This window comes from Linepithema humile, chromosome 8 (assembly GCF_040581485.1).
Source record: "Linepithema humile isolate Giens D197 chromosome 8, Lhum_UNIL_v1.0, whole genome shotgun sequence".
Lineage (NCBI taxonomy): Eukaryota > Metazoa > Arthropoda > Insecta > Hymenoptera > Formicidae > Linepithema > Linepithema humile.
The window spans coordinates 563,262-578,457 of record NC_090135.1 but is presented as its reverse complement, the minus strand read 5'-3'; the positions used below and the strand labels follow the sequence as shown (position 1 = coordinate 578,457).

The following is a 15,196-nucleotide window of genomic DNA, read 5'->3' as shown; positions in this document are numbered from 1 at the left end:
ACTTTGCAATTTTCGCAAGGGTTAATGAGATTTTTAATAATTAATATCTCATTAACCCTTGCGAAAATTGCAAAGTGGTAGAGAACTTTTCGATTCAGTTTACTCTTCTCTACCGGCATACAAGCGCTGTGTCAAAATTTTTGGGACACCCTGTATATATATATATTACATTACATAAATATTACACCACTACATTTTAATGTATTTTTATTTTTACAGAGTTTCAAAAAGAGGTTATAAGGAAATTACAGTTGTTACTTAACAAAATGACTGCTCTAGAAAATAGAATGGTTTTATTGGAAGCATCAAGCATTATGCGGCATAATAATCAAGAAACATATGATTTTATAGAGTTTACAGAATATGATCTGCCATTGATAAATATGAATGCATTAAAACGATTAGAAGAAGTATTAAAAGATAGCTCGTTTGCAAACAAAATGGTAAAAATGTTGTGGTATACACAATATATATGTAATTTTAACAAACACATTTTTTGTAATATTTTTAAATAATATAAAAAATTGTTGTCCTATAGGTAAATACGTTGAAACAAGTAAGCGGAACAAATTTATCCAACATAATCACAAATATATTAAAAAAGTTATTGAGCGATCAACTTGCAGAGAATTTTAGTTATTTGGGACATCGAAACAAAAGAAATTTTAGTGCTCTCAAACTGTGTTCAATTCTTAAGAGTAAGTATTACACAGAAAAAACAATATTTTAAATTAAATAATTTGTATAATTAAATGTTTATTTTATATCGTTATGTTGTAATATTGATTTTTATTTTTATTTAACATCTAACAGGAGTGGTACGAATTCATAAACCGGAAACAAATGATACACAGATTGCCGAAATCATATCGAGCTGGCTAGTGCATGCTAAGTGGCGACAGCAAAGAGCAGAGTATGTATATTCATTAATAATAAGAAATATATAATACACATATAATAAAAATATTTGTAAAAAAATTTAAAGATTTGTTCTAAGAATGCATGTTATAAATTTTATGTTAGTTATCGATATTTTTTAGGATAAAAATAAGAAAGCAACAGCAGCGCGAAACTGATGATGGCAACGAAGAAAATATGTAGTATATTAGCCGTCTATAGACACAGAACAAAAATAGTAATACCATTTTTTTCATTTCTGTTGTTACCGGAGAACTCTCTGTGATAAATATTTTATTAAGACATAAAGTATTTTTGTTTATTTGATTTATTAAAAATATTTGTATAATTTTTTATAAACATAATATAAATAAATACAATAGAGTATAAGAAATATCCAATAATAAAATGTTTTATTCAATTTTTATAGATTTTTTGCAAATTATTTACTTATATATTCTTTGCGAGATTTCTTCTTAAAAAATAAAAAAAAGGAAAAAGAAATATTGAAACCGTGTGAGCTTCGGCGGACGCGGATTAGCTCGCCGGAATCCAGGTTCGGTCGGTTGGGGGTATGTCAAATAAACCAAATGCTCGTTTATAACAAAATAATGAAACAGCGTTTATTGAGAAAGATGTTGATACGATTTGCCTCGAATGATCTGCTACAATGCTCGTGCATACATGCGAAGCGTGTGCAAGATGAATTTGAAATAGCATACAAATTAGCCAAATATCGGTGAAGTAATTAACAAGTGATAGCGAAATAGTTCTTTAAAGCGGCGTGAAATGAATACAGAGTAACGTGAAAATAAATGCAAGATATCGGCAAAGGCGAAATAATTATTTAAGCAATGGTGAAATAATTATTTTAAAGCGGCGCAAAAGAGAAGCGAAAGCAACGTGAAAATAAATGCAAGATATCGGCAAAATGAAATAATTATTCGAGCGGCGGTGAAATAATTATTTAAGGCGGCGTAAAATAAATGCGAAGTATACGTGAAAATCAATGCGAAGTATCGTAATAATGAAATAATTATTTGAGGCAACGGTGGAATAATTATTTAGTAATGACGTGAGGCGTCCTGGTGCGGTCGGCGAGAGCGCAAGCGCGGGCGATCGTGTCGCAACGGTTGGTACAAGACGGAGCGCTTGTCGGTGAGTACGTTCGTAGTATCGCGAGTCTGTTCGATCGTAGATCGATGCGGACTATTCGGCGGCGCGGATTGGTCGACGCGGTGTTGCTTGCCGGACGGATTACAATTATGAAATCCCGGCGAATAAACGCGGTATGCGGACTTAGGCTGCCGATTACGTTCGGCGGGAGTACGAGGATGCTCGTACGAAGACGGAATTTAGAATAGCGACCTGGCTAGGTATGCGGAAATGCCCGCAATACAGAGTTCGGTGGCCTAGAGGAACCAAGTACGCTTGGCGGGTATACGAATATATTCGTATCCTGGAATCAAAGAATACCGAGGACACTCGGCGGTACACGAGGATACTCGTGTGCTGGCACAGGTATAGAGTCCGAGTATGCTCGGTCGGGACTACGAGGACGCTCGTAGCAGGGTTGTTCGCTGTCGATCAGCGAACGGAGTCTGGTGAGAAGACGTTCAGCCGGGCCTCTTTTATACCCGGCTGGCAGCCGAACGGCTTTGAATCGGCAAGCATCGGCGGTTTCGGCGGCGAGTCCCCCACAAAACGGAATTTTGGAACGGTCGGGTGTGGAGGATTTTCGGCGGTTGACCGCCGCTGTTTTTGACAAAAAGCTTATCGGCGCTCGATGCGCCCTTGGTGGGCTACGGACGATGGACGGTCCGTAGCCGTAACGATGCAGCTTGCGGGCTGCACCGTTACATTTTGTAAAACTATATGGTGAAGCACATGCATCTCACAATATACATAATCTATTACATCTTGTCGCAGACGTAAGAAAATTTGGAATATTAGACAATTTTAGTTGTTTCAGATTTGAAAATTATATGTCGACAATTAAAAAACTATTAAGAAAAGGAGACGAACCGTTGCAACAACTTTCAAGAAGACTTGACGAAATAAAAAGTGTGAATAACAAAATTAAAAAAGCAAAAAGCTCTGAATTATGTTAAGAAAAGAAACACTTTGATGGTCCTTTGCACCAAAACTGTAATATTAAAGGTCAATACAAAATATTACGCAACTCATTATATACAATCCACTGTGGTGATAAAAGAAATAATTGTTGCATATTAGAGAATGGAGAATATATAAAAGTGGAAAACATTATCCAATGCGAAGATGAAGTAATATTAGTAATTGGGAAAAAGTTATTAAACGTACAACATTTATATGACTTACCTGTAAAGTCTTCATTTTTACAAATAAATATTGTGAATGAAAATTATGAAGATCAAACTTTAAATGCATGGACCATCAATAATGTGGCAGCAAAAGCTTGGAAAATTCCATATGGCGAACAGTTTGTCGTGTGCCCCTTAAAATACATACGTATAAAAATTAATAATATAAATATATATATACATTAATATGTAACATCGAGAAAAGCGCTGCTAGAAAGGCGAGAGAGAAAAAATATGATTATTTATTTATTATCTTATTATATTGACTAATTTGACAACACGGGACAAAAAGAACTGGATTTCAAATATTACAATTACATATGGATTATTTATTATTTTATTGTATTAATTAATTTTGATTTGTTAGTTTTCTTATGATTTCTTCCAGTTTATTTAATTTAATAATTTCTATATTTTATGAGCCATTGTATAGGTTATTGATGTATTTAATTTAATTTATTATAGAAAGATTTGTAAATTTCTTTAAAATAAAATTTTTTTATTGATTCTTGTAGTCTTGACTCCTTTAATGTATCATAAATCAATAACTACACTTGAATTATTATATATAATATTTACAAATAAATGTCATTATTTATGTTATATAATATTATTTATGTATATATAATATTTACAAATAAATGTTATATTATTTAAATGATCCAATCTATAATTTAAACAGAAACATGACCACATCTAAGGCCTACAGTATCGTAGAATTTCATGATGGTCTGGCAATAGTGTCTTCAGTTTGGTTGAACAAGGATGAAACAAAATGCGCTTATCCTACTTTTCGGAATCCAGCAAAAATAATGAAAGCTGTTGAATCAAAATTGCCTTTTGAAGATAACTCGAATTGAAAAATATATGACGTTGTAAAGATCTTTTATAGAACAAGTAAGATTTATTTTTCAAAATTTTAATTATTATGTTCATTATTAGTAAATATGTCGATTTGCCTTATAACGTCTGTGTATATTTTTAGATTCATACGTAAGAGCGAAAGAGAAACTACACCTTGCTGAAAATGTATCAGATTTAACGGCTGACGGTACAGAAAATGAAGGTACAGAAAATGAAACCAAAAGATGCGATAAAGAAAGAAAATCGAGACATAAGCGAGCTAGAATAAATTATTCGTCATCGAAATATGAATTCGACTCTGACAAAAGTGAAGAACAAACTAAATTATTACCGATTCCGAATATTCGTTTCAGACAAATTATATAACACAAACAAGAAAAGAACTAAAGCAAATCAGACAATAGTTCCACTGTCGCCTAGTGTAGAACAATCGAAATTTAAATGCTTAATGAGCTCTGTTATACATACTAAAAATTCAGATAAAGAAGTAACAATAAATGAATGCATAGGACGGGACTATCATGATAATTCACCAGATGAAAATGGCAATTTGCAAAATATTGAAAAGCATACAAATAAGTATATTGAAAACAACAACTTTTTAACTGCGGAAAATGGTTTGTAATTTTAAAAAATATTTATTTATATATAGCATAAATTATTAGTTTATTGCACCAGATCATAATCAGAGACAAATATGTATCAATTTTCTATGCCAATCTTCTATGTTGCAAAGTTTCAACAGACCTGAAACTTATACAGGGTGTCCCAAAAATTTTGACACAGCGCTTGTATGCCGGTAGAGAAGAGTAAACTGAATCGAAAAGTCTTCTACCACTTTGCAATTTTCGCAAGGGTTAATGAGATTTTTAATAATTAATATCTCATTAACCCTTGCGAAAATTGCAAAGTGGTAGAGAACTTTTCGATTCAGTTTACTCTTCTCTACCGGCATACAAGCGCTGTGTCAAAATTTTTGGGACACCCTGTATATATATATATTACATTACATAAATATTACACCACTACATTTTAATGTATTTTTATTTTTACAGAGTTTCAAAAAGAGGTTATAAGGAAATTACAGTTGTTACTTAACAAAATGACTGCTCTAGAAAATAGAATGGTTTTATTGGAAGCATCAAGCATTATGCGGCATAATAATCAAGAAACATATGATTTTATAGAGTTTACAGAATATGATCTGCCATTGATAAATATGAATGCATTAAAACGATTAGAAGAAGTATTAAAAGATAGCTCGTTTGCAAACAAAATGGTAAAAATGTTGTGGTATACACAATATATATGTAATTTTAACAAACACATTTTTTGTAATATTTTTAAATAATATAAAAAATTGTTGTCCTATAGGTAAATACGTTGAAACAAGTAAGCGGAACAAATTTATCCAACATAATCACAAATATATTAAAAAAGTTATTGAGCGATCAACTTGCAGAGAATTTTAGTTATTTGGGACATCGAAACAAAAGAAATTTTAGTGCTCTCAAACTGTGTTCAATTCTTAAGAGTAAGTATTACACAGAAAAAACAATATTTTAAATTAAATAATTTGTATAATTAAATGTTTATTTTATATCGTTATGTTGTAATATTGATTTTTATTTTTATTTAACATCTAACAGGAGTGGTACGAATTCATAAACCGGAAACAAATGATACACAGATTGCCGAAATCATATCGAGCTGGCTAGTGCATGCTAAGTGGCGACAGCAAAGAGCAGAGTATGTATATTCATTAATAATAAGAAATATATAATACACATATAATAAAAATATTTGTAAAAAAATTTAAAGATTTGTTCTAAGAATGCATGTTATAAATTTTATGTTAGTTATCGATATTTTTTAGGATAAAAATAAGAAAGCAACAGCAGCGCGAAACTGATGATGGCAACGAAGAAAATATGTAGTATATTAGCCGTCTATAGACACAGAACAAAAATAGTAATACCATTTTTTTCATTTCTGTTGTTACCGGAGAACTCTCTGTGATAAATATTTTATTAAGACATAAAGTATTTTTGTTTATTTGATTTATTAAAAATATTTGTATAATTTTTTATAAACATAATATAAATAAATACAATAGAGTATAAGAAATATCCAATAATAAAATGTTTTATTCAATTTTTATAGATTTTTTGCAAATTATTTACTTATATATTCTTTGCGAGATTTCTTCTTAAAAAATAAAAAAAAGGAAAAAGAAATATTGAAACCGTGTGAGCTTCGGCGGACGCGGATTAGCTCGCCGGAATCCAGGTTCGGTCGGTTGGGGGTATGTCAAATAAACCAAATGCTCGTTTATAACAAAATAATGAAACAGCGTTTATTGAGAAAGATGTTGATACGATTTGCCTCGAATGATCTGCTACAATGCTCGTGCATACATGCGAAGCGTGTGCAAGATGAATTTGAAATAGCATACAAATTAGCCAAATATCGGTGAAGTAATTAACAAGTGATAGCGAAATAGTTCTTTAAAGCGGCGTGAAATGAATACAGAGTAACGTGAAAATAAATGCAAGATATCGGCAAAGGCGAAATAATTATTTAAGCAATGGTGAAATAATTATTTTAAAGCGGCGCAAAAGAGAAGCGAAAGCAACGTGAAAATAAATGCAAGATATCGGCAAAATGAAATAATTATTCGAGCGGCGGTGAAATAATTATTTAAGGCGGCGTAAAATAAATGCGAAGTATACGTGAAAATCAATGCGAAGTATCGTAATAATGAAATAATTATTTGAGGCAACGGTGGAATAATTATTTAGTATGACGTGAGGCGTCCTGGTGCGGTCGGCGAGAGCGCAAGCGCGGGCGATCGTGTCGCAACGGTTGGTACAAGACGGAGCGCTTGTCGGTGAGTACGTTCGTAGTATCGCGAGTCTGTTCGATCGTAGATCGATGCGGACTATTCGGCGGCGCGGATTGGTCGACGCGGTGTTGCTTGCCGGACGGATTACAATTATGAAATCCCGGCGAATAAACGCGGTATGCGGACTTAGGCTGCCGATTACGTTCGGCGGGAGTACGAGGATGCTCGTACGAAGACGGAATTTAGAATAGCGACCTGGCTAGGTATGCGGAAATGCCCGCAATACAGAGTTCGGTGGCCTAGAGGAACCAAGTACGCTTGGCGGGTATACGAATATATTCGTATCCTGGAATCAAAGAATACCGAGGACACTCGGCGGTACACGAGGATACTCGTGTGCTGGCACAGGTATAGAGTCCGAGTATGCTCGGTCGGGACTACGAGGACGCTCGTAGCAGGGTTGTTCGCTGTCGATCAGCGAACGGAGTCTGGTGAGAAGACGTTCAGCCGGGCCTCTTTTATACCCGGCTGACGGCCGAATGATTTCGAATCGGCAAGCATCGGCGGTTTCGGCGGCGAGTCCCCCACAATACGGAATTTCGGAACGGTCGGGTGTGGGGGATTTTCGGCGGTTGACCGCCGCTGTTTTTGATTGGAAATTTATCGGCGCGCGATGCGCCCTTGGTGGGCTACGGACGATGGACGGTCCGTAGCCGTAACGATGCAGCGGGCTGCATCGTTACAATATTATATTAATTTATTCAACTATTAACAAAAAATGATTAGAAAGTATAATATTTAATCAATTTTTTGCTAATAGTTGAATAAATCATTATAATATTTCTTTTTATAAGAGTATTAAAAATAATATTAGAAAGTCCCTAGCATGTTATATAAATATTAATACAACGTGCTTTACAAGATTTCTAGAATGTTAATGGAGTATATTAAAACGAACATTTTTATGTCGCTGGGAGGTTAATGGCAGCTTTATTAATCTCCGTGGAATGTTACCATGTTACAATTTAAGATTATTGTAACCTTTTAGGAATGTTGATGTGCTATGAGGGTAATCTTACATCTATTTGACTGCATTTTTAATATGTTACTGTGTTCCTCCACTAATCTCCACAGTACATGTATATGTAGTTACTGCAGTAACTCTTGCTAATATGCAGTAGTTTAAAATAAATAATTAAAAGCTTTACAGGTGTGTAATCTTTCATGTTGATAAATGTAAAATAGCAAGCATGGCTAAACGAGTAAGGCGAATGGCAAGAATATTAAAAATCTCGTGTTTGAAAACTGTGATTTTGTAACTTTTTTTCCTTTTTCGATATTTATTTTAAGTAAATTATTGGATAATGTTTTTGGCTAAAAGAAATTATTTTATCTTTATTAAAAATATTCGCATATGTTAAAGTAGCACTTTGTTGCAACATTGTAAAATAACTTCATTTTTCTATTAACAATAGCAGATCTGTATTATTTCTGAAATTGTTAGTTTAATATATGCCAATATTAATAATAAATAAAAAATATTTTTTTGGGCAAAAAAATATTATCTAATAATTTACTATGTTAGAAACAAATGTGGAAAAAAAAAAAAAAAGTTGCACGAAGCAGGTCTCGAGCAGGTGATCTCTAATATTCCAGCCACTCGCCTCAGAATTTCTTTTCTGAATCAGAAACGCTTGCTTTTAACATGCAAGTAGCATGCATTTATTGTCTGTTGTGTCTCGGTGGAAGGGAGACGTTCGCTCTCTTCCATTGATTGAACGGCCGAGCTCACACGGATACGTGACGTAGCGCTTCTGTAAGGTTGTGTGAGGCAACGGAGCCGGGACCGCTGTGGGAAAGATCGCATCACTGGGGTAGATGAATGTATAAAATTGAATTCGATTTGTTGTGGCGTTAAATGGCCATTATCGTGAAATGGTGGAACAAGCCACGGTAGTGACGGGTATGCAGAATCGCCAAGTAAAAAAGTATCATTAGGAAAAACCGTTTCTTTCTCTTCGTTTGCTCTTTCGTATATAAGTGACATCTTCAATATTCGAGCATCATGCAATGAACCTGGTTCACCAATGTAGACGTTTGTAAATCGCATATTTGAATCAACAATCGCTTGTAGATGAATAGAGAAAAATTTTTTGCGATTACAATATAATTGTTCACTTGTCGAAGGCTTTTCAATGCGAATGTGTGTACAATCAATTGCTCTTAACAATTGTGGAATCCTTTTTGAAAAAAACCCTTTGCACACTGCTAAAACCTTTTCATGTTGCGGCCATGTAATAATTTCATCTGTTTTAGTTAATAACCAAGCAATTAAGCGACGTATAATTCGGAAAACAGACAAAATAGAAACGTTGAAGCAATCCGATATTGTTCTCAGCGGCTCCGTATTAGCCATAAATCATAACAATATATACAGGATGTTCCATTATAAAACATCCACGCAAATTACTCCGAAGATAAGGGTGATAGCAAAAAATGACCTTAACAAACGTTGTAGGATTAAAAGGGGGCCAACTGAGGGTGACCTTGACTTTGACTTCGCAGTTGATTTTTAAGGTCATTTGAAAGTCAGAGTTATTTTTTTAAATGGAAACCCCTATTTTTGATTCCAAAATCTAATAGCTGGTGTCAAGAGCTTTTCAAAACACTATAATGAAGTTATTTTTTATTAAGTACTTTTCGAGTTATGAGGCTTGTAAATTACAGTATTTTGACATAAAATACAAAATATCTTGTAAAACATTCAATTTTTGGGAATCTTACCTTAATACTTTTATGCATAAAATAATGAAACGAATCAATTGGTATAAAGAAAACACATTGGTTTAAAAAAAAAGTATGCAGTTGCATGTTGCAAATTACATATTTATTCTTGAAAGCAACTATGTGTTTTCTTTATATCAATTGATTCGTCTCATTATTTTATGCGGTGTTCCTGCGAGTCGCTTAGTGGTTGGATTAAGACTTTCTTGACAGCCTCGTACTTTCCGTACGCCGACGGATTGGTTATCACGTCTTTTATCTCCTTTATGTATTTGGTTTCGATTTGCGAGATTGCGTATGCGTATTTTGTCGAGTCTGACGTGACCGCGCTCAGCAGGAACTGGCTCTCCAATTGGGCGAATCGTAGTTCTGATTTCTCCGGCCAGAATGGCGGTACACGTACCGAAACTCTGCCGATCTGTGCTGCGTCAGCGCCTGACGTCTCGCCGATTTTCTCTGATTGGCTCATCTTTCTCGACCAGTCGTTGGGGTCACCAATTTATAGCGTGTGTTTGTGCTGGCGAGAAAAGATAAAACCTTTGTTCTGAGAAATGCATTTATTTCTTTGTCAGAGATCTATGTACAGTTGTGTTTGTGGTTTAAGTGCGCCAATGGCACGCTCACGGCAAAGTGTAAGGCCGTGAGTTAGAATAAACATTGGCGGGACCGGTAGGTGGTTACCGGCCGCGACTTGGTATACAGCACCGGTCTAAAAAGGACGGCTCTAGCGAGGGTGCACGTTGCAACTCTTTCCCAGGCGTCGGAGGTATCCCATTCGGGAAGTGATCCTCGGTATGGCAACTGCTCTCCGAGCAAGCTCTAGGCGGCAAGGTTTGAGTAGCGATGGAGCGTGTCTCCGATCCGACTTGCACTGTGGTGGTCTCGTTTCTAGGCGATGCAATTCGTTCTGCGAGCCGAAAAGAGAGAAGTCTCCGTATACGGATGTCCCCTAGTGCGAGAGTGTCCCGTGGAGGCCGAGTCAACCGTACGCAGAAATCAAGCGGAATAAGTCTCCACTGCAAAGTCTGCGGCGGCGACGGCGAAGCTGGTGCGTCAGCGGGCCGCATAGGAATATTCCTCGGTGAAGTGTGCGGCCGGAGCTGGGATCGAGTTTTCTGCCTTTGTGCCTTTTTAGGCACTGTAAGAAAGTCGAGAAAACTTGTAGCAAACTAATCGCTGGTTACGCTCTTTTGAAACAGAACTACTACTCAAGTCAAGGGCCCTTGTAGAGAGCTCGCTTTAAAGCGAGTGAGTGAAGAAAGAATCGAATCGACGCTATTTTATAGTGAGTTGATCGATTCTAAATCGCGAGATAGCTTTACACCGCCTGCGCTATCTGGCGGTGTAGCCGTAAGCGTGGAGCTTGGCTGAGGGCCTGCGGCGCGTAGCGGCGTCGCGGTGTATTACACCGCTTCGGTGCAGCGGCGTGGCGGTATGCCGCCACAACCGGTTTCTTTAGGAAGTTTGTACCGAATTATGCGACGATTGCGAGGCGTTTATCAGACCTTCTGCGAAACAATGTGAAATTCAAGTTTGAAGAGAAACAAGAAATTGCGTTCAAGCGATTGAAGGCCTTCCTGTGTAATCAACCAGTACTAAGGGCGGTATTCATAGTTGAATCTCAAATCAGCACTTAAGACTGCCTTGGCAAAGACTATCTTATTCAATTAAGATCATCTCACCAAGGGTATATTTCATAGTGACGAAATAAGATGGTCTTTGCGAAGAAATTCTTGCTTAAGTAATACTTAATTGATTTAAGATCGTCTTCGTGAAAATGTGCTTAAAATCATGCTTATTTCTGAATCAGCTATTTCCGTGATATTTCTATTAGTTCCACCAATGGAAACACTGCTACATTGAGCAAAGAGAAGATAAAAAATGAAGTCCCTAATATTTTGTTGTATCCTATCTTTCGTATCATCGTATATTTATTAAAAGTACACTGGGTTTTGTATTGATATTCACAAGAGTTTTGGCCGACTTGATAAGGTTCCCAACAAACCGTCACATTTAATCCAGAAGAAGATATTTACAATAGGATTAATACTTACCTGCTGTTATTAATGTAAGTTAAAAATTATACATGTCTTAAAATTTTATATACAGGGTGTCCCATTTAACTTGAGACAACTAAATATTTCGAAAAATAACCATTGTACGAAAAAATGTCCCAAATAAACTTTTAATATTATCAAGGGGGACGTCTGCCTGTGTAAAAATTAACCCGCCCCCACCGACTCACCCACTCGACTTACGTCAACAACGTGGCAGGTGTCAATCCTGGATATTAATAAAACTCAAACGTCATCAAAATCAGCGATAGTAAATCCCAAAGAGTTTCGATCTTCCGTATCACGTTGTGCAAGAGAATTAATCAAATATTAGGCAGTCAACATTTTTGCAACCTATTGCTGAGGTTATGAGGTACAAATACAAGCACTTGAGTTCACTGATTTTAAAAATTAGCAATCTCCGCGTGTATTAGCAGTCGCTCTTTAGCCATAAACATTTCAAGTCATATTTCTCAAAGTTATTGATAAAGGAAAATCCTTAAAACGCGTAAATATTTTATTTATACACACGAGATAATAATACGCAATTTTGCTTAAGTCCTCTTTGACCTCGACTTGATGAAGATTGTCTTATTTAACGATATATATGTGAAATGAGATAATCTTAAACGACTATGAATTAATAACAAATAAGATAATCTTTAGTCCATACTTATAACAAATTAGATAAGTTTGTGAATCATATTAAGGTACTTTGAAAAATGATTGCCTTCGACAAGCTACGCCTTGAGATTTTCCTCAAGTATAGACTTGTTTCATGACTATGCATCAAAGCGCCATCTTAAGACTGTACTTGAGACGGTCTTGAAAATAAGCCTTGACTATGAATACGGGCCTAAGATTGTATCGTCCGGGAGCGGAAACCGAGTTACATACTGACGTATTAAAATTTGGTTATGGAACTATTTTACTACAACGAGATAATCAAGATCGCAAGTTACATTCCATTTATTACGCCATTGGCAAAACCACACCCGCTAAAGAGAAATACAGTAGTTACGAGTTAGAGGTCTTAGCCATTATAAAGTCATTGAAAAGATTTAGGATTTATTTACTTGGGATACCGTTTAAAATATTAACTGATTGTCAGGCTCTTCAGATGACGATGCGTAAGAAAGATTTGAGTGTGCGCATAGCCAGATGGGCTCTGCTATTGAAGGAATACGATTATACGATTGAGCATCGTTCAGGTACGAGCATGCAATACGTCGATAGTTTAAGTCGAAATCCGCTGCCCGAAGTAATATTATTAGACGAAGCGAAAGTACAAAACTTTCAAGATGATCGTGATAATTTAAGAAATAGAGCGAAAGAAAATATTCATAAGTTACAAGAAGAAAATCGAAAATGTTTTAATCGTAAGCGTAAAAAAACGAAATGTTATCGAGAAAATGATATTGTTGCTATAAAAAGAACACAGTTTGGGCCAGGTTTAAAATTGTATCCAAAATATTTAGGCTCTTATCGTATTAGTAAGGTTTTGAGGAATGATCGTTACGTTGTGGAAGAAATCGGTGAGCATGAAGGCCCACGCAGTACCCATACTTCAGTTGATCATTTGAAACCGTGGATTGATATAGAATTAAATCAATATAGTTGTAGCTCTGACGAAGAAGAATAACTACTAAGTACCGTACAACTGAGGTCAGTTGATTAGTTGAATGGCCGAATGTGTAGTAGCGATTCCCTAGACTTAAGATAAATATGTTATGCGTGTCCGCTTTGAGTAGCAAATTGTATACGCGTTTTGTTTTTGCCGAGAGCGGCGCGGCACGGCATTAGCCACGTAGTAGTCAGATAGAAAAGAAGTACCAAAGCGCACTTTATCTTTATATTTCTAACTTTTTATTCAATAAACATTATATTATCATTTTACATCCTACACTAACAATAAAAATTACTTAATAATTTTACATTTTCTTCAATATTTGTCCTTTTGCCAAACATTCAAAATTTTGGACATATTGGACATAAGTTGATGTAAAAAAATATCGTATTAGCGATAAAATTTCTTTGAAGTTTTTATAGAAAAATAATTGTTTCTCCAAAAAACAAAATTTTTCAAATTGTTTTTAAATAATAATAATAATAATAAATTAAAGGTAATAAATTTTTAAATAAAACACCGCAACTTTGCAAATTTATAAAAAAAACATTATTATATAAAGGATGTGTTATTTTACAATGTAATGTAAAAAATAAATATTTTTCATTTTCTAAATCCTTTATTTTGAACAAGAATAATAACTCCATAGATATAGAAAACTGCTTACAAATGCTTATATTAATATAAAAACATTACAGTAAATAAAAATTCTATTTTTAAATAGTATTTATGACTTACATGTTAATACCGCACAAAACAAATCACAAAAATATGACATTACAGACATACAGCATTACCAAGTTTTATACATAGAATTTGTACTTTTACTTTAAATTGCGAGAACAAAAATCAGAAGTCATTAGTCTATACGCATAACTGAGCAGATAACACAGAAAATGATATATTTCGAATTCCGTTCCATGCATTAATGTGCACTGTACTTATATTCTAAATTTTTATACGGTATACATTAGTGTACTGAACCAAATTAGAATTTTCTATCTAGAAAACGACTATATAAAACAGAAAGATTAATCTGGAAACAAAAATATATAAAAAATTCTTCTATATACTGTTACGTTCTGATAGGACTCCACGATTCTTTACTTTCTCGCGAGTTTATATTTTATTAGAAACGAAACCGTGTCTGGCAAACACGGAAAGTAATAAATATTAAACTGTTTGAATAAAGTCGACACCGGTTGAGTGTTTGTCAGATCGGATATTTCGCACTGCGAATGCGTGGGCGATTATAAATTTGTCAATCAAATTACACTGCATAAAGACTAAGAAATCACCCATACCTACTATACCCACGTACCACCATAGATTCTTCTAAATGTAAACATCCTATGCCCCACCAAGATCAGAAGAACCAATTAATTTTTTCATGAGACCAACGTCCGAAATTATTAAGTAGGGACGTAAAAGAGAGGGGTAACAATTATAAAAACTCGTGACAGCCCTTTCCGACAGAAAATATTCCGGAATCATATATCAGGAAGTCTCAGAGTCTGCAATCAAAACTCAGTTCGGGAAAATCACAAAGTATTTAAAGTGAACAAAACTGTGCCAGTTAACGTGCAACGATCATCAACAATAACAAGTGAGAGAAGCCGCCGATCTAGCTTCCGGAGCCAGAGATTCCCCTCTCAGCCTAAACCAGCTCTACTATTCGAACTTCCGACCTTGCAACCACTCCGAGACTTGCACTAATTGTAAGACTTGCAACCACTCCAAGCAGTAAGTCTCTCTATTTAAATTCTTTTTTTTTATTGATTAC

At 35.0% G+C, this 15,196-nt stretch overlaps 1 protein-coding gene across 1 annotated transcript; it reads right to left on the bottom strand.

Annotated features, from left to right (window-relative positions):
* Nucleotides 1-8,632: 8,632 nt before the first annotated feature.
* On the bottom strand, nt 8,633-9,368 carry LOC105675654 (uncharacterized). The gene has a single exon (XM_067360540.1). The coding sequence runs from the start codon at nt 9,362-9,364 to the stop codon at nt 8,633-8,635; it is 732 nt and encodes a 243-aa protein (XP_067216641.1). The 5' UTR covers nt 9,365-9,368.
* Between the last annotated feature and the right edge of the window lie 5,828 nt (nt 9,369-15,196).

Coding starts and splice junctions, on each gene's coding strand:
- LOC105675654 (XM_067360540.1), bottom strand. CDS start 9,364: ATGGCTAATACGGAGCCGCTGAGAACAATATCGGATTGCTTCAACGTT.